At 46.2% G+C, this 24,801-nt stretch overlaps 1 protein-coding gene across 1 annotated transcript in view; it reads left to right on the forward strand.

The window, feature by feature from the left end:
* Positions 1-24,801, forward strand: part of C4H6orf118 (chromosome 4 C6orf118 homolog) — a 276,968-nt gene that overhangs the window by 128,124 nt on the left and 124,043 nt on the right. Inside the window, exons 4-5 of the mRNA XM_075596716.1 lie at positions 23,135-23,259; positions 23,392-23,450. Coding sequence (XP_075452831.1) covers positions 23,135-23,259; positions 23,392-23,450 — 184 coding nt within the window. The remainder of the gene's footprint in view (positions 1-23,134; positions 23,260-23,391; positions 23,451-24,801) is intronic.

The raw sequence follows: 24,801 nt of genomic DNA on the forward strand, positions 1-24,801 counted from the left end.
GCTTTCATTGCCTTTAAGTGTCGGCATTATTATTTTTTTATCGGCCAAAACACATGGTTTTCACGGCCCAATCAGGGCCGTGGGAACCATATGATGAAATTGTGACGTCATAGGCCTTTAAAAGCCTATGTCGTCTCATTTTGAAGCCAGCCGCCGAGGAGGAAGGACCTCCTACTGAAGAAGAAGGCCAGGGCGCGGCCGAAGACGGGAAGAAGACCCCGGAAGAAGATAGAAGAAAGAAGAATACAGATGAAGATGGATTAAAATTACAAGACCCGTGGATTGATGTGGATTTTTAGTTTAATGTTTATTTTTTTATGGTTTGTTATTTTATGGGTTCCTGTGCCTGGTGGTTTTGCACGTGAGTAACCAGTTCAACGGGAGTCGGTGGGGGCAAGTAATGGTAAGTGAACTAAATAAATGTATTTAAATGAACTTGTTAATTTATTTAAATTCTTTTCTTTACATGTTTATTTAATTATCAGTGGTGTATCATTTCTTGCCACTGTATGTATGTATGTATGTCTAAAGAGATATATACATACAGGGTAAGAAATGATAGTGTTTTAAAAGCTTGATTTGATGTGTTTTTAATTATTTTGAATATGCTGCTATGCTTTATTGTATGTTTAAAGTCTTTTAAAATTAGATAGATGTAATCGTTGCTATTGTATGTTGTATTAGAGGTCGGGGTTAGCCTTGGTTGTCAATTTTTTATGCTTCTTGGTACTTATATATTTTCACTGGCTACATTGCTCAGTTGCAGGTTTGAATTAGTTAATTGTTTAATTGTTAGGGATGTCATTTAAATTGTTTAGGGATGGAATGTAAATTGTTTAGGGATGTCATTAATGAATGGTAATTGATTTATGTTTACCGGATTGGTTACAATAGTATATTTGTTTGGAGTTATCTGTATTTTGCTTGCAATGTTATTGTTAACATTCATTTGCAGAATGTATATGGTGCATACATTGTATGCATCATATATACAATGTAAATGCAATGTGTTGATTGTGATTTGAGGTTTTTCATTGGCATTTGATCTTTTTGATTGTAATATCAGTTAGGATTATGAAAGGTAATTTATTGTATTGTAGTGTGTATTTATGGAGAACTGTTATTTTGAGTACAGTATGGTTTTGATAACCCTTCTACATTTATTTGTATATTGGTTCATCATGTGTGTGTATCTCTCTCTCTCTCTCTCTCTCTCTCTCTCTCTCTCTCTCTCTCTCTCTCTCTCTCTCTCTCTCTCTCTCTCTCTCTCTCTCTCTCTCTCTCTCTATATATATATATATTTGCATGATGAAGCCAATGTTCAAATTTATGGGTGAAGGGTGGGTATCGGGCCAGTGTGGCTTAACCCCTTAATTACCTTTGCTGTTAGTATCCGATATGGCATTTAAGGGGTTAATTGATATCTGAATATAATTGCAATGTATTGGCTATGTTTTTTGTGGGCAAGACAAGGATGTTGCTGGCGACTGAGACTTCTTATTGATAAGGTCAGTAGAACTTAATTTATTTGAATATGCTAGTTAATGTTTTTAATAACGGGCAAATAATCTATTATCCCTATCTGGATAATAGTTATTTTGCACATTATTGTACTGTAGGTGTTGGGGGGGGGGTGTTCCCCAACGGTATGTGGGTAGGCTTCCCTTGTGGGTACTGGGTGAGGGTGGTTAGGCCTCACGGGGTGGGGGGTTACTGTGGGAGGGTATGTAGGCTTCCCGAGTGGTGAGTGAGGGTGGGTTAACCCCTTAATGACTGTAGCGGTTAATAACCTCTATGGTGATTAAGGGGTTAGGGGACATTACTTTGGATGTTTTCATTGTTGTGTCTGTTTTGCAGCAGCGGAGGGGGCATGGGCAGGATGAAGATGAGGATGGCCTTCATCGTGGCAACCGATAATAGGTAAGTGCTATATGTATTTAATGTATTTATTCTTGTATATGTATTTTAAATACACTGTGGGTGTATGTTGTTTATTGCAATGTTTATTGGGGGCAATTGTCCCCAATTGTCCCCTATAAACATGCTATTCTGCCTTTACCCTTCATTGCCTTAGCGGCTATACGCTATGGTAATGAAGCAGCATTTCTGTATTTTAATAATATTGTGCGGGAGCAGGGGGCCCCCTGAGCTGAACCGAATTTATTTGTGGCTCAGAGACCCCCTGCTCACTGTACACTATTATTAAAAATACATTAATGTTGCTTCGTTACCGTAGCACATAGCCGCTAAGGTAAGGAATGATTGTGTATTGATATGTGTGTTTTATTTATACTGTAGATGTGCAGAGGGTCTCCGGAGCTGAACCGCTTTGGTTTTAGGTCCGGGGACCCCCTGCTTCCCGAGATACAGGCCCCTTTAGGGGGTGCCGGTAACCCTCTGCTTTTTTTACATTCCGCGGTCACGTGATCGGGACATTGAAATGCAGAGGGATACCGGCACCTCATAAAGGGGTCTGTATCTCGAGAAGCAGGGGGTCCCCAGACCTGAAACCAATGCGGTTCAGCTCCGGAGACCCCCTGCACATGTACACTATGAATAAAAATGTATTTGAAATCATTTTTAATGTGCTGATGTTTGCGCCGAGAGAGCAGCGGATTTCTCTCTGCTGCAAACATAACTCGCCAGGGGACGGCTTCTCGGCAGTTTCTCGCCAGGCAGCCGTCTCGCCATCGGTTACTAGCCATTTTTTCAAATGGTGGTGGTGCATTCATTCACCAGGGATTCGGCCCTCTCTGCATACAGCGAGGTTAACACGCCAAAAACCTTTTCTAATTGAAACCCTGGCGAATGCAGTTTTTCGCCCCTTTCTGCATAGGCCCCACTGTCTCAAACTAAAGACCAATCTCACTTCTCCCAATTCTATCCAAAGTCATGGAAAAATGTGTCCACTCCCAATTAAACGACTACTACACCAAGACAAATTTCCCTAGCCAATTCCAATCTGGCTTTCGTCCCAAACACTCCACCATAACTACCCTGCTAAAAGTTTGCAATGAAATCCAGTGTGGAATGGAACGGGGACAACTCACTGGTGCAGTATTCCTAGATTTTGCAAAGGCTTTTGATACAGTTGATCATGCTATCCTGCTTAACAAACTCCAGAGCTCTGGAATAGGGAAGCATGCTTTAAACTGGTTTCAGTCCTACCTATCAGGAAGATCCCAACATGTGTCCATCTCAGGCTCTAACTCCAACCCCCTGGATATCACCTGTGGTGTCCCGCAAGGCTCTGTTCTGGGGCCCCTACTCTTCTCAGTGTTCATTAATGATCTTCCCACAGCTTGTCAGGAAGCCTCAATACACATGTATGCAGATGACACAATCCTATATGCACACAGCCATAGCCTCTCTGACCTTCAACACATACTTCAGTCTGACTTTTTGAGACTCGAAAACTGGATTTCCCAAAACAAACTGTTTTTAAACACTGACAAGACTGTAACAATGGTATCTGAGACCAAGACTAAATTCTTAAAGCTTCCAGCGACTGAGCTCCAGATTAGAACCAACACTAACACCACCCTAACTCCTGTTACCAGTTTTAAATACCTGGGCTTATGGTTTGACTCCCACTTAACATTCGGGATGCACATTGATACCCTGACAACCAAGACCTATGCCAAACTAGGGGTACTTTACAGGAACAAATCCTCCCTAAGTCTCCTGGTCAGAAAGCGTATCGCACAGCAGATGCTAATGCCAATTATTGACTATGGAGACATAGTATATGGCACGGCACCTCAAACCCACCTTAGCAAACTTGACAGTTTGACACTTGACAGTTTTGTTCTCCAATGTAACTACAACACACATCACTGCGAAATGCTCAAAGAACTAGATTGGTCATCACTAGAGTCTAGGCGCAAAGTTCACCTTTCCTGTCTTGCCTTTAAATTCTTTAAGGGCAAGCTACCCAGCTACCTGAACAAGCTCCTCACACCTACCATATGCAGCACCTATCATCTGAGATCTGACTCCAAATGACTGTTCATGGTCCCAAGGCTCAACAAAGTATCCGGCCGTTCCTCCTTCTCTTACCGTGCACCCCAAAACTGGAACAACCTACCAGAGACTCTCACATTCACCACCAGTTTAAGTTCTTTCAAATCTAAGACTGTCTCACATTTTAATCTAGTCTGTAACTGTTACATACGCCCATAACATATATTTTCTTTAACTGTGCATGCAATGTCTTGTATATAATGTATACCCTGTTCATTTATGTAACTGTATTTGTAACCATATATTATTTGTCTTAACTCTGTGCCCAGGACATACCAGAAAACGAGAGGTAACTCTCAGTGTATTACTTCCTGGTAAAATATTTTATAAATAAATAAATAATATAAAATAGAACAGGCCTGCACAACTCGTAAAGCAAGAAGGGCCGAAATGCACAAAGGAAAAAAAATTTGGGCCGCACGGGTAAAATCATCATCATCATCATCATCATCATCATCATCATCATCATCATCATCATCATCATCATCATCATCATCATCATCATCATCATCATCATCATCATCCTCTCCTCCAGCACCTCTCATCATCGTCATCCTCATATCTCCCCAGTACCCTTCATCATCATCCTCATATCTCCCCCAGAACCCCTCACATTCAACCTTTGCGATACTCCCCATCTATCTCTCATACCCTCATCTCTCCCCATCACCCACACACATAACACTCCCCCTCCACATCAAACACACAATACCCCCCTGCACACCACACACATCCCACCCCCCTGCACCTCACATTCTTCTCCCCCCGTGCACCTCACATCATTCTCCCCCGTGCACCTCACATCAATCTCCCCCCAGCACCTCACATCATTCTCCCCCCTGCACCTCACATAATTCTCCCCCCCTGCACCTCACATCATTCTCCCCCCCTGCACCTCACATCATTCTCCCCCCCTGCACCTCCAATCACCCCCCCTGCACCTCCAATGACCCTCCCCTGCACCTCCAATGACCCTCCCCTGCACTTCCAATGACCCCCCCTGCACCTCCAATGACCCCCCTCTGCACCTCCAATCACCCCCCCAGCACCTCCAATCAAACCCCCTGCACCTCCAATCAACCCCCCTGCACCTCACATCACCCCTCCTGCACATCTCCCCCCCTGCTCATCACCCCCCTGCACATCACCCCCCCTGCACATCACCCCCCTCTTCACATCACCCCCCCTTCACATCACCCCCCCTTCACATAACCCCTGCGGGCCGCGTGTTGTGCAGGCCTGTCTTAGAACATGATATTGCTCTCAGCGCGATTCACAGAGCAGTGATAACAGGCACTTTGCGCTTTAAAACTGGCTTTTTTAAAGACATTTTTCTAAGTCCCACAAAGCTCGTATGATCAGGTAAATGTGCTGATTTCTGCCAGTCTGCGCGATTCTCAAAGCTACGATAAGTGATTGTGCTTTAAAAATGCACTGAATAAAACACGCCAGCTCAAGACAGGCGCTAAAGGAGCAGGACTTACAAAAATGTATTTGTTTACATTTTTGAAGGCACACCATCCATACAACAGGCCGGCGGGTGTCCCCGGCTGACCCCACGGGTGTCACTGGGTGATCACCACAGGCGTTCTGGGGTCCTCGCGGGAGTCCTGGGGTCCCCATGGGTATCCACAGGTGTCCGCGGGTGTCTCTGGGTCCCCGCGGCCCTGCGGTACCAATGGTGTGCCCCAAAAAAATAAACAATATTTGTAAATAAATAAACCCCCCCGCCTCCTAACACATACACTACAGTAATGGGCAAAATTACTATTATTCACATATGGATAATAATGCATTTGCCCATTTAAAATACATGAATCACAATAAATACAGTAAATACATATTACACTTACCTTTTCCAGGCACCCACGATGAAGGCCGTCATCATCCTCATCCTGCCCATGTCCTGTCCCCCTCCGGTGCTACAAAACATACAAAAAAATTAAAAAAGCCAATGTAATGTCCCCTAACCCCTTAATCACCTTAGTGGTCATTAACTGCTATAGTCATTAAGGGGTTAACCCACCCTCACCCACCACTCGGGAGGCCAAAATACCCTCCCCCACTACCCACACCGTGAGGCTTAACCACCCTCACCCACTACCCACCCAGAGGCCTACCCACCCAGGCTTGGGGACAATACCCCCATCCCCCACCCCCGCTATCCACAATAAACATGACTATATTGAATAAACTATAAATAACCCACCCCTGTGCCCCCCCATAAATACATGATTTATTCTTTTATATACAGGGTTAATACCCCAGGCCCACGGGAGTCCCCGGTGTTCCTGACGGGTGTCCGCAGGCCCCACAGTGGCCCAGAGGGGGGTGCCCACAGGGTCTGGAGGCCGTGGGAACCATATGACGAAAATGTGACGTCATAGGCCTATAAAAGCCTATGTCATCTCATTTTTAAGCCAGGCGCCAAGGAGGGAAGACCTCCGGAAGAAGAAGAGGACCAGGGCATGGCGCAAGAAGATAAGAAGACCCTGGAAGAAGACAGAAGAAGACGAAGAACACAGATGAAGACCCCTGCTATGGATTACAAAAAGAAGAAAGAAGACACAGACACTTTTGGATTGTTAGGGTTTTTTATTTTATGGTTACCTGGTTCCTGTTGTTGGATTATTTGTTCGAGAGCATCCGGTTCAACGCGATTCGGCGAGTGGGTCATCTAATGGTAAGTAAACAAAATAATTTTTTTTTTACTTTTACAGGTTTTGATTTTAATTTTTTATGTCAGCAATTTTTTTTTATATCCATGTAATGCCCATGTATTTATGTATGTCCCTACGGATATACAGACATACAGGAATAGAAACAGCTTGTATTGTATGTTTATTTTTAATGTTATTAAATTGTTTTTTATGCTCATTTATTGACCCTGTATGTAATCCCAAAGGGGAAAAGTCGCTTGTATGTGATGAAACGCGTCAGGGAGCGTCACTGCGACATTACGTCATCATGCTTGCGCACGACGAGGCCGCATCGAGCGCAGATTAGAATTTCGGCCAGCTACCATAGGAGAGACTCTTTGGAACTCCTGCAAATTGGTTTTGACTGTTTCAAGGAACCTGTGGACCTCTGCACCAGCTACCATCTCTGCAGCCTCAAGTGAGAGTTGAACTGTGGATCCTGGATGCAGATTTACCAGATTGGCGGTGATATTCATCACAAATTGCTTTTATATTACTTACCCTTGTGAGTAAATTTCCTCCCCCCCCCCCTGCATCCTATTTCAAATTAAATGTACCTTTTTACGCTATGGGGCGTGCGCTCTCACTTCTTTTTCAATGTATTTTTTTGGCAAGACACTAGCATGTATTTGCAATGTATTTTTTTGGCATCAGAGGACAGAGGGCACTTGCTGATGGAGGGGATTCATATTGATGAGGTAAGTAGAACTCTAATTATTTTATTAGGCTAGTTAATGTGTTTAATACTGGACAGATAATCGATTATCCATATCTGGATAATAGTAATTTTGCCCATTACTGTAGTGTCTGTGTTAGGAGGCGGGGGGGGGGGGGGGGGGTGGTTGTGTGTTGTATATTGTAATGTTCATTGGGGGCAATTGTCCCCAACAAACATGATATTGTGCCTTAACTCCTTCATTGCGTCTTGGACACAATAAAGATGTCGGCGACACTGGCATCCGATGCCCCATACCGGAGCCTGTAACTCAGGAAGCAGGTGGTCTCTGAGCCAGAAATCAAAGCGGTTCAGCTCAGGGGACCCCCTGCTCCCGTACACTATTATTAAAATTTACATTAATGCAACTTCATTACCGTAGCGGCTATCCGCTACGGTAATGAATTATTATTTATTGTTGTGTTTGTTTTGACAGTAGTATAGATGAGCAGGGGGTCACCAGAGCTGAACTGCATTTCTTTCAGCCTCGGGGACCCCCTACTTCAGGAGATACAGGCCCCGTTATGGGGTGCCGGTATCCCCTGCAGAATTTAAATGTCCCGGTCACGTGACACGGAAGCTTTAAAAGTGCAGGGGATACCGGCACCCCATAACAGGTCCTGTATCTCATGAAGTAGGGGGTCCCCGGACCTGAAACCAATGCGGTTCAGCTCCGGAGACCCCTGCTCATGTACACTATTATTAAAAAATATATTCTTCATTTATTTATTTATTTATTTATAAAATATTTTACCAGGAAGTAATACATTGAGAGTTATCTCTCGTTTTCAAGTATATCCTGGGCACAGAGTTAAGACAAATAATATATGGTTACAAATACAGTTACATAAATGAACAGGGTATACATTATATACAAGACATTGCATGCACAGTTAAAGATAATATATATTATGGGCATATGAAACAGTTACAGACCAAATTAAAAGATGTGACAGCCTTAGATTTGAAAGAACTTAAACTGGTGGTGGATGTGAGAGTGTCTGGTAGGTTGTTACAGTTTTGGGGTGCACGGTAAGAGAAGGAGGAACGTCCGGATACTTTGTTGAGCCTTGGGACCATGAACAGTCTTTTGGAGTCTGATCTCGGATGATAGGTGCTGCATGTGGTAGGGGTGAGGAGCTTGTTCAGGTAGCTGGGTAGCTTGCCCATAAAGAATGTGAAGGCAAGACAGGAAAGGTGAACTTTGCACCTAGACTCGAGTGATGCCCAATCTAGTTCTTTGAGCATTTCGCAGTGATGTGTGTTATAGTTGCATTGGAGAACAAAATGAAAAATTGAATTGTAGAGGGTGTCAAGTTTGCTAAGGTGGGTTTGAGGTGCCGAGCCATATTCTATGTCTCCATAGTCAATAATTGGCATTAGCATCTGCTGTGCGATACGCTTTCTGACCAGTTGACTTAGGGAGGATTTGTTCCTGTAAAGTACCCCTAGTTTGGCATACGTCTTGGTTGTCAGGGTATCAATGTGCATCCCGAAAGTTAAGTGGGAGTCAAACCATATGCCCAGGTATTTAAAACTAGTGACAGGGGTTAGGGTGGTGTTAGTGTTGGTTCTAATCTGGAGCTCAGTCGCTGGAAGCTTTAAGAATTTAGTCTTGGTCCCAAATACCATTGTTACAGTCTTGTCAGTGTTTAAAAACAGTTTGTTTTGGGAAATCCAGTTTTCGAGTCTCAAAAAGTCAGACTGAAGTATGTGTTGAAGGTCAGAAAGGCTATGGCTGTGTGCATATAGGATTGTGTCATCTGCATACATGTGTATTGAGGCTTCCTTACATGTGAGGGGGGGTGGGCTGCTGACATGTGAAGGCCTTGTGGTACACCACAGGTGATATCCAGGGGTTTGGAGTTAGAGCCAGAGATGGACACATGTTGGGATCTACCTGATAGATAGGACTGAACCCAGTTTAAAGCATGCTTCCCTATTCCAGAGCTCTGGAGTTTGTTAAGCAGGATACAATAGCATGATCAACAGTATCAAAAGCCTTTGCAAAATCTAGGAATATTGCACCAGTGAGTTGACCCCGTTCCATTCCACACTGGACTTCATTGCAAACTTTTAGCAGGGTAGTTACAGTAGAGTGTTTGGGGCGAAAGCCAGATTGGAATTGGCTAGGGAAATTTGTCTTGTTATAGTAATCGCTTAATTGGGAGTGGACACATGTTTCCATGACTTTGGATAGGATTGGGAGAAGGGAGATAGGCATGTAGTTTGAAACAGTGTTTTTGTCCCCACTTTTGAAGATTGGGACAACTCTGGCAGCTTTTCAGGTCTTAGGGATATGCCTTAGAAGGTTAAAGGCACGTAAAGGTATCTTTCCCAGAGTATGGATGTCACACTGTATTCAGGAAATCAATCTCAGCCCCATATAGAATCCAAGAGACCTTAGAAAAGAAGACTGGACATAGCGCAGACTGTATACCAAGAATTTATAAAAGGTAAGTGAAAGGTATTACACTCACATGATTTCAAAAGTTTAAAAGCATTTCGATCACACGCAGTGGATCTTAGCAGCCGGATAGATGGTGTATCTGGTTCCCCTCCTTCCGTGGCGTGCGTGTCACTGGTTTGCGTTCCAACTGCACAGGAAGTGATGTCATCGGCTTCCAGGGGTTCCGGCCAGTAGTACAGACGTCACTCTACGCGTTTCATCTCATCGATTTCATCAGGAGTGACTTTGTGATGGGTGTGGGATGCATATATACCCCTAACTTAGTTCCCATTGGTGAATGGCTAACTAGATTTTAATTGGGTTAACGATTATACTGAGTGGATACACATGAGATGGAAAGAGACATGTAATTAATCCCTCTACATCTTACATATGCAGAGGTCCAAAAAATAATACAATCAATCAATGTTGAAAATGTAATGCAGAAATGTATCTTTAAAAATGCTAATGCATAGATATAAAAAATGTTTAAATAAACATTATAAAAATATAGACATAAAAACAGGTATATATGAAATAAATAGGAAGTAAGTAAAACAATATGAGTCAGAACAGGGAAACTAGCTAATTATAAAGCATAGTTGATTCATAGGAATAGATGAAATCTATTGTGGAAACAAGAAACAGGGCATAAGTAACATTATACTGTAGAAAAGGTTTCAAATCAAATTCCAAATTCAGACCAGCAGGAGACATGGTTTTTAGTTCGAACATCCAATATGATTCTCTTTTTATCAGTGCTTTATCTCTATTACCCCCTCTCCAGTGAGGCATAACCTGTTCGATGGCTTTAAATTTTAACCCTTTAGGATCTGAATTGTGTGATAAATAAAAATGATTTGAAACACTGTGTGTGGTCAATTTTCTTTTTATGTTTCCTATGTGTTCCAATATACGGGTTTTTAAAGATCTTATAGTTTTCCCAATATATTGTAGACCACATTCAAATTCTAGTAAATAGATTACAAAATTGGACCTACAATTTAAATGTTGTTTTATTTTGTAGCTTTTTTGTGTAGTATTAGAATGAAAGCTATCAATAATGTTAGAGCTATATTTGCAGGCAGTACAGTATTTACAATTGAAAAAACCTTTCGGGGGGTCCAACCAGGTTGGATTGCTGTTTAAACTAACATTTTTTAGTGCACTTGGTGCTACCTTATTTTTAATGTTAGGTGCTTTTCTATATATCATTTGAACCTTGTCGGGTAGAAGAGTTCCTAAGGTAGGGTCATTTTTAAGAATAGGCCAGTGAGAGTTTAGTATTTTATTAATTCTATGTGCATCTCTATTGTATTGTGTAACAAATGGTACCTTGATGAGTGCACTATTAGTGTCCTTTACTTTTGGGACCAGCATAGATTCTCTTGGTGTACACTTGGTCTTAGCCAAAGCTTTCTGGATGACATCCTGATTATAATTCCTCTCCACAAACTTTCTGGACAGCACGTTGGATTGCTCCTCAAAAACACTGTTATCCGTGCAATTACGTTTCAGTCTACAGTATTGACCATATAGTATATTATTAATCCATTTATTCAAATGGCAACTAGACTGTAGGATGTAGTTGTTAGCATCCACGTCTTTGAATTTTTTTTTTTGTTTTAATAACATTGTTATCCAAATATATAGTAAGGTCCAGAAAGTTTATGGATGTTTTACTCATGGTGGAAGTGAATTTAAGATTAAACTCATTGTTATTGAGGTACTGGAGGAATAGATCTAGGTTCTCCAATGTACCCTTCCACACAAAAATGATATCATCTATAAATCTCCGCCAGGTTACCAAATTCGCGTCCAGACCTGCCCAGGATCTTTAAAAACCCGTATATTGGAACACATAGGAAACATAAAAAGAAAATTGACCACACACAGTGTTTCAAATCATTTTTATTTATCACACAATTCAGATCCTAAAGGGTTAAAATTTAAAGCCATCGAACAGGTTATGCCTCACTGGAGAGGGGGTAATAGAGATAAAGCACTGATAAAAAGAGAATCATATTGGATGTTCGGACTAAAAACCATGTCTCCTGCTGGTCTGAATTTGGAATTTGATTTGAAACCTTTTCTATAATGTTACTTATGCCCTGTTTCTTGTTTCCACAATAGATTTCATCTATTCCTATGAATCAACTATGCTTTATAATTAGCTAGTTTCCCTGTTCTGACTCATATTGTTTTACTTACTTCCTATTTATTTCATATATACCTGTTTTTATGTCTATATTTTTATAATGTTTATTTAAACATTTTTTATATCTATGCATTAGCATTTTTAAAGATACATTTCTGCATTACATTTTCAACATTGATTGATTGTATTATTTTTTGGACCTCTGCATATGTAAGATGTAGAGGGATTAATTACATGTCTCTTTCCATCTCATGTGTATCCACTCAGTATAATCGTTAACCCAATTAAAATCTAGTTAGCCATTCACCAATGGGAACTAAGTTAGGGGTATATATGCATCCCACACCCATCACAAAGTCACTCCTGATGAAATCGATGAGATGAAACGCGTAGAGTGACGTCTGTACTACTGGCCGGAACCCCTGGAAGCCGATGACATCACTTCCTGTGCAGTTGGAACGCAAACCAGTGACACGCACGCCACGGAAGGAGGGGAACCAGATACACCATCTATCCGGCTTCTGAGATCCACTGCGTGTGATCGAAATGCTTTTAAACTTTTGAAATCATGTGAGTGTAATACCTTTCACTTACCTTTTATAAATTCTTGGTATACAGTCTGCGCTATGTCCAGTCTTCTTTTCTAAGGTCTCTTGGATTCTATATGGGGCTGAGATTGATTTCCTGAATACAGTGTGACATCCATACTCTGGGAAAGATACCTTTACGTGCCTTTAACCTTCTCACACTTGTGAGTACATCTGCATTAGATCAGCCAATTTATTTAATTTGTCACAGCAATATTGCATTATCTATATACATTTTTGTTTTCACATATCCCTGCGCTTCCCGGAGATTCATCCCTACTTCTCAACACGAGGACTGAAAGAGCAATCCTCACCGGGTCATAGCAGCACCTGTTTCATGTGTTTGCATAAGTATCACCTTTTGATTATTATTATCACTACGATTATATGTATAGCTAGTATTTTTATATAGAGCGCCACTATTAGATAAGTTTCCTTTTTCACTTAGGGATATGCCTACAGACAGGATAGAGTTGACTATGGAAGCAATTGGTTTGGCAATTGCACTATCGCCTGAAACAGCCGAGCATGGAGATGAAGAATCTCCATGCAAATGTTACAGGAGGCTTTTTTTTCTATCAGTTATCGTATTTGAAATTTAAGCATGATAATGGAGGGGGGGGGGAAAGCACACACGATCTGGCAGATATGAGCACGTCCGATCCCGAATGCGTTGAACTCCTTAGTGATTCGCGCCTACGGGTTCAATTTTTAGCTGACATTTTTTTTTTCAGGCCAGAGCAAAAGCTCACTGCTTAGTGCATAGCCCCCAGAGAGTGTGTGTGTGACAGAGAGAGACAGAAAGAGTGTGTGTGACAGAGAGAGAGTGTGTGTGTGACAGAGAGAGACAGAGAGAGTGTGTGTGACATTTAGAGACAGCGAAAGCCAGAGGGTGACAGGGTGACATGGTGACAGAGAGAGGGTGACAGAGAAAGGGTGACAGGGTGACAGAGAGAGGGTGACAGGGTGACAGAGAGAGAGGGTGACAGAGACAAGGTGACAGAGAGAGGGTGACAGGGTGACAGAGAGATGGTGACAGAGAGAGGGTGACAGAGAGAGGGTGACAGAGCAAGGGTGACACATAGAGTTTGACAGGGTGACAGAGAGAGGGTGACAGGGTGACATAGAGAGGGTGACAGAGAGAGGGTGACAGAGAGAGGGTGACATAGAGAGGGTGACAGAAAGAGGGTGACAGGGTGACAGAGAGAAGGTGACAGGGTGACAGAGAGAGGGTGACAGAGAGAGCGTGACAGAGAGAGCGTGACAGAAAGAGGGTGACAGGGTGACAAAAAGAGGGTGACAGAGTGACAGAGAGAGGGTGACAGGGCGACAGAGAGAGTGCGAAAGAGAGACAGGGTGACAGAGAGAGGGAAACAGACAGCGTGACCAGGTGACAGAGAGAGGGAGACAGACAGACAGGGTTACAGAGAGAGGGAGAGAGAGAGAGGGAGACAGAGAGAGAGGGAGACAGCGAGAGAGAGAGAGAGAGAGAGAGAGAGAGAGGGAGACAGCGACAGAGAGAGGGAGACAGAGAGAGAGGGAGACAGAGACAGGGGGACAGGGAGAGAGGGAGACAGGGTGACAGAGAGAAGGTGACAGGGTGACAGAAAGATGGAGACAGGGTGACAGAGAGAGGGAGACAGGGTGACAGAGAGAGGGTGACAGAGAGACGGAGACAGGGTGACAGAGAGATGGAGACATTGTGACAGAGAGGGTGACAGAGAGTATGACAGGGTGACAGAGTATAACGCTCGTGCTGCCCGCAAACATGACAAGGCCCCGGTACTGAGAAGGAGAAGGGAGAACCCACACACCTGCAGGAACGGGGGCTTGCCCGGAGTGTGGTAGTGAGCGTAGCCGGGTCTTGGGCCAATGGTCTGGGAGCAGAGAGAGACCCGTAGTGAGGGTCCGTTTGTCGACTCCGAGGAGTAGAGAGGGAAGTGTAGTCGAGTCCGAAGCCAGGGGTCAAGATCCAGAGAGGGTACATAGCCAGGCCAGGTCAGGAACAAGGAGACTTGAAACAGAGAGCCAATTCCAATCTGGCTTTCGTCCCAAACACTCCACCGTAACTACCCTGCTAAAAATTTGCAATGAAATCCAGTGTGCAATGGAACGGTGACAACTCACTGGTGCAGTATTCCTAGATTTTGCAAAGGCTTTTGACACAGTCGATCATGCTATCCTGCTTAACAAACTCCAGAGCTCTGGAATAGGGAAGCATGCTTTAAACTGGTTTCAGTCCTACCTATCAGGAAGATCCCAACATGTGTCCATCTCAGGCTCTAACTCCAACCCCCTGGATATCACCTGTGGTGTCCCGCAAGGCTCTGTTCTGGGGCCCCTAGTCTTCTCAGTGTTCATTAATGATCTTCCCACAGCTTGTAAGGAAGCCTCAATACACATGTATGCAGATGACACAATCCTATATGCACACAGCCATAGCCTCTCTGACCTTCAACACATACTTCAGTTTGACTTTTGAGACTCGAAAACTGGATTTCCCAAAACAAACTGTTTTTAAACACTGACAAGACTGTAACAATGGTATTTGGGACCAAGACTAAATTTGTAAAGCTTCCAGTGACTGAGCACCTGATTAGAACCAATGCTAACACCACCCTAACACCTGTCACTAGTTTTAAATACCTGGGCTTATGGTTCGACTCCCACTTAACATTCGGGATGCACATTGATACCCTGACAACCAAGACCTATGCCAAACTAGGGGTACTTTACAGGAACAAATCCTCCCTACTGTCGCAGCCAAGTTTATTTGAGCATTTACCTGGTCTCGGCCGCGACAGTAACCGGGCGCGCGCCGAAGCCTCGGAGGAGCGGCCCTCCGATCGGGGCTTCCCCCTCCCCTCTCCGGGTCCACCGGGTCCCCCGGAACTCGCCACCGCCGTCCCCCACATCGCGGGACACCAGGGCTCCCTCGGGGAGCCCTGGGCACGCGCGCAGGGGGCACAGGCACCCGATGAAGCGTGACCGCGCATCGTGACGTGCGGCACGCCGAGGGGATTCGGCTAGCAAGCCGGGACATCTCCCGGCTTGCGGAACTAGCCGAGTTCAAATAAAACGTGTCGCCTCTGTATGTCTCCTGATCAGAAAGCGTACAGTATCGCACAGCAGATGCTAATGCCAATTATTGACTATGGAGACATAGTATATGGCTCGGCACCTCAAACCCACCTTAGCAAACTTGACACCCTCTACAATTCAATTTGTTGTTTTGTTCTCCAATGCAACTACAACACACATCACTGCGAAATGCTCAAAGAACTAGATTGGTCAACACTAGAGTCTAGGCGCAAAGTTCACCTTTCCTGTCTTGCCTTTAAATTCTTCATGGGCAAGCTACCCAGCTACCTGAACAAGCTCCTCACCCCTACCACTTGCAGCACTTATCACCTGAGATCAGACTCCAAAAGACTGTTCATGGTCCCAAGGCTCAACAAAGTATCCAGACGTTCCTCCTTCTCCTACCGTGCACCCCAAAACTGGAAAAACCTACCAGAGACTCTCACATCCACCACCCGTTTATGTTCTTTCAAATCTAAGGCTGTCTCACATTTTAACCTGGTCTGTAACTGTTTCATACGCGCATAATATATATTTTCTTTAACTGTGCATTCAATGTCTTGTATATAATGTATACCCTGTTCATTTATGTAACTGTACTTGTAACCATGTATTATTTGTCTTAACTCTGTGCCCAGGACATACTTGAAAACGAGAGGTAACTCTCAATGTATTACTTCCTGGTAAAATATTTTATAAATAAATAAATAAATAAGCACAAAACCAGACAGCACAGATGATTATGCTGAGCGCTGACTGAACGTGGGGACAGGAACTAAATAGAGAGCAGAGGCCAATGGGGGGGGGGGAGGAGTGGAGGCGCATCCCCAGGACTGCAGGGATAGGGAGAGGACCAAGGGGGAGGATTATGAGCGTTTGCACTGCTTGCGTGCGTTGCGTGGTGTCCCGCGATTGCTGGGTGTGGGTACAGATGAGAGAGACCGCCCATAAGAAGCACGGGTCCACCGCACCCTGTAATGCTGTCGGGCTGGCGCGTGTGGCCAAGTGGGACCCGGACGATGCGGGGAAGGAGGAGGGAGCTGCCCGCGCCGGAGCAGGAAGTAAGAACGAGGCAGGGACGGCTGCGGGGACCGGGGTGAGTGAAGAGGGGGCACGTAGTGCAGGATGTGCCCCCTGATCCCTTACAGTAACCCCCCCCTTGAGGATCGGACTCCGGATCATCTTCCCAAGGCTTAAAGGGGAATCTCTGGTGGAATCGTCACAGCAAGGCAGGGGCGTGGAGTTGTTAGCGTGAAACCCAAGAACGCTCCTCTGGTCCGTATGCTTTCCAATGGATCAGGAATTGAACTTTGCCTCTAGAAGTAAATTCACGAATTTCCTTCAACATCTTAGGCCACCAAAATGTCCACCTAATCAAATCCATGGTCCTATTCATACCGGGGTGGTCCGCTGATCTAGAAGAATGACCCCACTCCAAAATCTTGTGACAGAATCGTGGATCGGCATATAGGCAACCATCTGGTATTTCCAGGCTTTCGGGGATGTGAGACTGGGCCTCCACAATTTTATCCAGAACATCAAAGGAATTCGCTGAAATAATGTGTTTGGGGGTAAGATGCTCTCAGGGATCTCCTCAGGTCTCTCCTCTGTGGCAAACTGACGGGACAAGGCATCCGCTTTAACATTCTTGGTACCCGGAAAATATGAGATGGTATAATTAAACCTGGAGAAGAACAGCGCCCCAACGAACCTGGCGAGAACCGAGACGACGAGTGCCTTCAATATATAATACAGTAGGTTCATGTGGTCTGTGAGGATCGCAACGGGTTCCTTAGTCCCCTGTAGCAGGTGCCTCCATTCTTGTAAGTCCATCTTCATGGCTAACAACTCCCTATTACCGACATCATGATTCCTCTCAGCACGAGAGAATTTTTTAGAAAAAAAAACCGCAGGGGTGAAGATTTTCTTGGGGAGTGGCTCTTTGGGAAAGAATAGCGCCTGCTCCAATATCGAAGGCGTCGACCTCCAAAGTAAAAAGAAGGGTAGGGTCTGGGTGCTGCAAGATAGGGGCAGAGACAAATGCCTTCTTCAGGAACTCGAACGCCTGACTAGCTTCAGGAGGCCAGGAAGAAGGATTGGCCCCTTTTTTGGTAAGAGAGGTAATAGGTGCCACCGTAGCAGAGAAATTCCGAATAAACTTCCAGTAATAATTAGCGAAATCGAGAAATCGTTGGATCGCCTTTTATGGAGTTGGGTTGTGGCCATTCTAATACCAACTTGAGTTTCTCTGGATCCATAGTGAAGCCCTTGTCAGAAATAATATATCCCAGGAATGCAGTTGAAGACTGTTGAAACAGGCATTTCTCCATTTTAGCGTAGAGTCGATTTCCTTGTAGGCGAGAAAGAACAAGCTTGGTATGCTTGATGTGTTCATCGAGAGTCTTGGAAAAAATGAGAATATCATACAGGTATACAAACACAAAAATATTTATGACATCGTGAAAGATCTCATTCATAAAATCTTGAAAGATGGCAGGTGCATTTCATAGCCCAAACGGCATTACCAGATATTCGTTGTGGCCGCTACGCGTGTTGAACGCTGTTTCCACTCATCCCCGTTATGGATACGAATCAAATTATAGGCACCCGCAGATCGAGCTTGGAAAAAATAGTGGCTCTTTGCAGTCTATCGAAAAGTTCAGAGATTAAGGGTACGGGGTAGCGGTTCTTTATCGTGACCTTATTGAGGCCCCGATAGACGATACAAGGGCGAAGTGTCCCGTCTTTTTTCTTCACGAAAAAAAACCTTGCTCCGGCCAGAGAGGTAGAGTTCCGGATGAAACCCTTCTTGAGGTTCTCCTCAATGTACTCCGCCATGGCCTTAGTTTCAGGCAAAGATAAGGGGTAAGACCTGGCTTTGGGAAGAACGGTCTCGGGCACCAAATCGATTGGGCAGTCAAACGAACGGTGTGGCGGGAGGATCTCGGCATGGGTCTTGTTGAAGACCTCCAGGAATTCAGAATAGACCGGCAGGGAGGTCTTCCCCGGGGTGGTGGTATCCAGGCCAGCAAGTGCCGCTGCTGGAGGCGTTGAGGCTCCTAGACAGGGAGAATTCAACTGGATAGGTGACTTGTCAGTCCAATCTATGCGAGGGTTATGTTGTTGTAACCACGGCAGTCCCAGGATGACCTGAACAGAAGGGGAGTGGATGACGTCAAAGGAGATCAGCTCCAAGTGTCCGTCCCTCATTGATAGTGACATGAGAGGTGTCTCCACGGAAATGATGGCAGGCTGGAGCGGCTGTCCATCAATGGCCTCGAGACTGGCCGGTACTCTCTTCCTCACCAGGGGAAAATTGTTCTCGACAGCAAATTCCTGGTCCATGAAATTACCGCCTGAACCTGAGTCGAGGAAGGCAGCGGCCTGAACCCGAATATTGGGCCCTTCAAGAAGGATGGGCAAGAGGATTCTCTTGGGGTGAATTTCCTTGTTAGGGGGAAGAGAAGAAATTGTACCCAATGAGATCCCCTCATAACTCATTGGGTGCTGGAGTTTCCCAGTTTCAGGGGACACCGTGACAGGGTGTGTCCGCGGGAGCCGCAGTAAAAGCAGAGACCCTCATTCCTGCACCGCAGTCTTTTTAGGAAGAGAGTTGTTGGCTACTCAGTTGCATAGGTTCAGGTGCTTCCAGAGCAAGAATACTCGATGGAAGACACTGACAGAACAAACCGGGGAGTCTGGCGCTCGGTACGACTCTCTTGCATACGTTGGTCTACCCTTATGCAAAGGGCAATTAAGTCCTCCAGGGCTGGTGGAAAAGAGAGGATTCAGCCGTGTGCCTACGACCAGGAGTATCGAAGACTTGGCGAAACTCCCTCTTAAAACTTGCAAAGTCATGGGTGAGTTCGGTCTTTAATTCTCAGATGGTCAGTAGGGAAGCGAGAGAGAGGGAGCTCAAATTGTATGTTGCACTGATTAAGGAAACACCGGCATGCGAGCGGGTCTACAGCATACCTGTTAGGCGCAGGAATCCATGATTCCAGTGCCGCAGCCGCCTCTTGGACAGCAGGTCTAAGCACGTTGGCCTGATGTTGTTGTAAGGACAGAGTAGAGACTTGTTGGGTGAGAGAGGCAATCTGAACCTGTAGGTACACTGGCGACACACTTTATTCGAGCTCGGCTAGTCCCACGAATTCGGGTATACCCGGGTGTATTGAGGTTTGTGACTGTTTTCTGCCCGAGTGCATTGGGTTATTTTCCAGGCAGGGATTGAAGCATTTTATTCCCACTGGCTGCAATACTGCACAGTATATATATATATACTGCATTACAATTCATGAATTTATGCCATCTGGTAGACACGCGAAGCATTGCAGCCTATTAAATCCTAATCATTATCATTTAACAGATCAGCCGCCCGTCAGCCAGGCATGAACCCAGGCTGGGAAGGCAAACACAACGGGGCTTGTCAGAGGTGAGGAGCGGCGCATTCCAGGTATCTGCCAGGTACATACTGGGTATTTGCTCGAATAAAGTGTGTCGGTGCAGTAGGAAAAATTCTCAGAAATCGAGGTCAAGACTGAGTCTACCTCAGGGTGGTCAGGGTTTGTTGGGCTCAGCATATTGTAATGCTCGTACTGCCCGCAAACCCGACAAGACCCCGGTACTGTGGTGGAGAATGGAGAACCCACACACCCTGTAGCAACAGGGGCGTGCCCGGAGTGTGGTATTGAGCGTAGCCAGGTCTTGGGCTGTAGAGAAAGATTAGTTGGGTACTTGCCGGATCCTGAGTTCCAGAGGGAAGCGTAGTCGAGTCGATAGGCCTATGGTCTGGGAGTAGAGAAAGCCGCAAAGTGAGTGTCCTTTTGCTTAATCCGAGGAGAAGAGAGGTAAGCATAGTTGAGTGTCCATTTGCCGAGTCTGAGTTGTAGAGAGGGAAGTGTAGTCGAGTCCGTAGCCAGGGGTCAAGATCCAGAGAGGGTACGTAGCCAGGCCAGGTCAGGAACAAGGAGACTGGAAACAGAAGTGAGAGCCAAGCACAAAACCAGACAGCACAAAGCTACTGATGATTATACTGAGCGCTGACTTAATATGGGGACAGGAACTAAATAGAGAGCAGAGGCCAAGGGAGGGGAGGAGGAGCGGAGGCGTGGCCCCAGGACTGCAGGGATAGGGAGAGGACCAAGGGGGAGGATTAGGAGGGGTTGCGCTGCTTGCGTGCGTTGCGCGGTGTCCAGAGATGGCTGGGGGCGGGGACAGATGAGAGAAACCACCCATAAGAAGCGTGGGTCCGTGCACGCCCTGTAATGCTGTCAGACTGGCGCGCGCAGCCCATGCAGGACCTGGTCGATGCGGGGAAGGAGGAGGGAGCTGCCCACGATGGAGCAGGAGGGAAGACCAAGGCAGGGACGGCTGCGGGGATCGGGGTGAGTGAGGAGGGGGAACGTAGTGCAGGTTGTTCCCCCTGATCCCTAAATCAGAGAGGGTGACAGGGTGACAGAGAGAGGGAGACAGGGTGACAGAGAGAGGGATACAGGTTGACAGAGAGAGGGAAACAGGGTGACAGAGAGACGGAGACTTGGTGGGTGGGTAGGTGACTGACTGGAGGCAGGGGGGAAGCCATGAGAGACCAGGGGAGACATGGGGGAGCCAGGGGAGACCGTGGGGGGCCAGAGGAGAGCCAGGGGAGTCCAGAGGAAAAGCAGGGGATTCCGTGGGGGGGCCATAGGTGGTCCAGGGGAGTCCGTGGGGGGCCAGAGGAGGTCCGGGGGAGGCTGTGGGGGCCAGAGGAGGTCCAGGGGAGGCCATGGGGGGACAAGGGGAGGGCGTGGGGGGGCCAGGGGAGAACCAGGGGAGGATGTGGGGGGGCCAGGGGAGGCCAGGGGAGGCCGTGGGGGGGACTAGAGGAGACCAGGGGAGGCCGTGTGGGGACAAGGGGAGGGCGTGGAGGACCAGGGGAGGCCATGGGGGGACAAGGGGAGGGCATGAGGGGTCCAGGTGAGGGTGTGGGGAGACCAGGGGAGGCCACGGGGGCCAGAGTAGACCATTGGGGGGACCAGTGGAGGCCATGGGGGGGCCAGAGGAGGTCCAGTGGAGGTCATGGGGGGCGAGAGGAGGTCCAGGGGATGGTGTGGGGGGACCAGGGGAGGCCATGGGGTTACTAGAGGGGAACCAGGGGAGGCCAGAGGAGACCAAGGGAAGTCCATGGGAAGGCCGTGGAGGGATCAGGGGAGGCCATGTGGGGACCAGGGGAGGGCCAGGGGGGAAAAGGGGAGGCCGTGGGGGGACAAGGGAAGGCCATGGGGGAGGCAGAGGAGACCAGGGGGGACAAGAGGTGGGTGTGGGGGACAAGGGGAGGATGTGGGGGTTCCAAGTGAGGGCGTGGGGAGACCAGGGGGAGGCCATGGGGGGCAGAGTAGACCATCGGGGGACATGGGGAGGCCGTGGGGGGCTAGAGGAGGTCCATGGGAGGCTGTGGGGGGGACCAGGGGAGGGTGTGGATGGGCTGGGGGAGGCAATGGGGGGACTAGAGGAGAACCAGGGGAGGACAGAGGAGACCAGGGGAAGTCCAGGGGAGGCCGTGGAGAGACCAGGGGAGGGCATGAGGGGACCAGGGGAGGGCGTGGGGGACCCGGTGAGGCTGTGGTGGGACCAGGGGAAGCCATGGGGGGGACAAAGGGAGGGCATGGGGGGACAAGGGGCCCGGGATACCAGTACCTTCTGTCCCCCCCTGTTAGCGCTCCTGGCTATTTGTAACATAGAGGTCATTCATTAAATGATGACAATACTGATCAGGTGACTATAACATGTAACTCACATTCAAGTCAAGTTTCTTTGAGATAGGGACCCAAACACGATCACAGTTTAACGCCTTGAATTCCCAGAGGTACCATAGAATCAGAGCGCCATGATACCTGTGGCAAGTTGCTCCTCAGTGATCATATAATTGTGATGTCACTGTGGTGATGGGAATAGAGGAGGAGGTTTCCACATCTTTTTAGATTGCATAGATTCACTGCTACCATAGATTCCCACATCATAAGATCCCAACTCACTAAATGATATCAATATCTTCTGAGAATAAACACATTTTATGAATAGAGATTTAATGTTTCAGGTTTTAGATGTAGGTTTTGTTGATTTTTCTTTTATAAAAAATGTAAATAAGAAATGAAAATTCTTTAAAAATTGTGATACATTTTAACTGAACACCATAAAAAAAATTGTACAGTACATGATCTTTAAAGATCTTTTTTTCAGGCAAATCTACACTCCCCTAGGACCAATATGGCTTTTAACATTGCAAAAAAAAAAAAAAGATATTTATTTCATTCTGATGCAGAAATGCTATTTTTTTTATTGCAGTGTACTGTTAACAGTTTCTTTTGACCTTATAGGTTTGTAGGTTAAACACCCCTTTAATGTTAATTCTGCCACTCTGTTCTTTCTGAAACCTTACAGGTTCTGATGTCTGAAATAGAAGGCATGAAAAAAAGAGCTGTGAAAACTCAAGATGTAGAAGAGGCCATCTTGGCTGTTGAGAAGCTTGAACATGAAGCTCAAGTGGCCTTAGATGTAAATGACCAGTGAGTAAATGACCAGTGAACATGTTTGATTACGTGTGATTTTCTCCTTGAACATGGTTCCTAAGTAGTATACTTGTCTCTTGTCACTTGCTTAGCTGTTTTGATATATGCTTTTTTCTATCCTTATTCAAGACTTAGAAATCAGTTGGAGGCAGAGTTGACAAACAATACAACAAATGACAATGTCACAAGTAAGTAACTGAATGATTTAGAATTTATTAGACAAATCTTGATTCAATCAGGTTTCTCAATATACTGTGTAACAGGGTATGTCTCTTTCTACCTGTCTTTCCCCCTGTTATGCAAGTCCCTGCTAGCTGCAGGCAAAAACAGGTTAAATCTGTGGGCTTGAGACCCCCCTTGTACTCCTCTATGATTGACAGGAGTGCGGTGGTGACTCATGGCCTGTGTAAGCCTATCGGGGATAGGTATAGATCATGAGCCCGTCCCTTCTGGTTCCTGAATGAGAGGCAGAGCCAAAACTAGATTAGTCCTGTTCCTGGTTCTGAGGAGAACGGAAGCAGAGGGCTGTGAGTCTCTCCCATGGTGGGATGAGCGGGCCCACTCTCAGTCCTGGTGACTGAGAGAACATCTGACCTCTCTTGCTTTTTCCTCCTTTGAGGTTCACACAGTCCAGATCTTCTCTCCTCTCCCGGTCCATGTGGCGGTCATCTATCTCCCACCTTCCTCTACTCATCCCCCTTCTGCCTTTCTCTCTCACTTTGAATCCTGGCTCTCTTTCTTTCTCTCCTCAGACTCCCCTGTTCTTCTCCTTGGGGACTTCAATTGCCACATTGATGACCCCTCTCTCCCTTGGGCTTCCCGCTTTCTTTCTCTAACCTCTTCTTTTGGCCTTGAACAGTGGACTGAAGCCAGCACCCACAAGGATGGACACTACCTAGACCTGGTTTTCACTAAAAACTTCTCTCTCTCCGACTTCTCCATCTCCCCTTTTCCTCTCTCTGACCATCACCTCATCTCATTTTCTCTCTCTCGCTTCTCTCCATCTCCATCTCCATCTCGCCCTCGTTTTTGCAGAAACCTGCGCTCTATTAACCTACCAGCTCTTGATTCCACTTTACGCTCCTCCCTCTCCTCTCTCAGTTCTGCTTCAGACCCTGACAACCTGGTCAGGAACTACAACTCTGCCTTATCTTCCTCTCTTGATCTTCATGCCCCGCTTTCTCTCTGCCGTCCTCACCCTTCTAACCCCAGACCGTGGCTAAACTCCCACACACGCATGCTGCGCTCCTTCACTCGTTCCTCTGAAAGCCTCTGCAGGAAATCTCATATGCTCGCAGACTTCATTCACTACAAATTTATGCTATCCTGTTCAACTCTGCCCTCTCTCAAGCTAAACAAACCTACTTTTCATCACTAATCAACACACACAAGTCTAACCCATGCCGTCTCTTTTCTGTCTTTGACTCTCTACTCAGACCACCCTCAGCTGCCTCCTCTTCTTCCTCCATCTCACCTCAGGACTTTGCTGACTTTTTTAAGGAAAAGGTGGAGTCCATACGGCAGAACATCCCATCTGTT

Source organism: Ascaphus truei, chromosome 4 (genome assembly GCF_040206685.1).
Source record: "Ascaphus truei isolate aAscTru1 chromosome 4, aAscTru1.hap1, whole genome shotgun sequence".
In the NCBI taxonomy this organism is placed as follows: domain Eukaryota; kingdom Metazoa; phylum Chordata; class Amphibia; order Anura; family Ascaphidae; genus Ascaphus; species Ascaphus truei.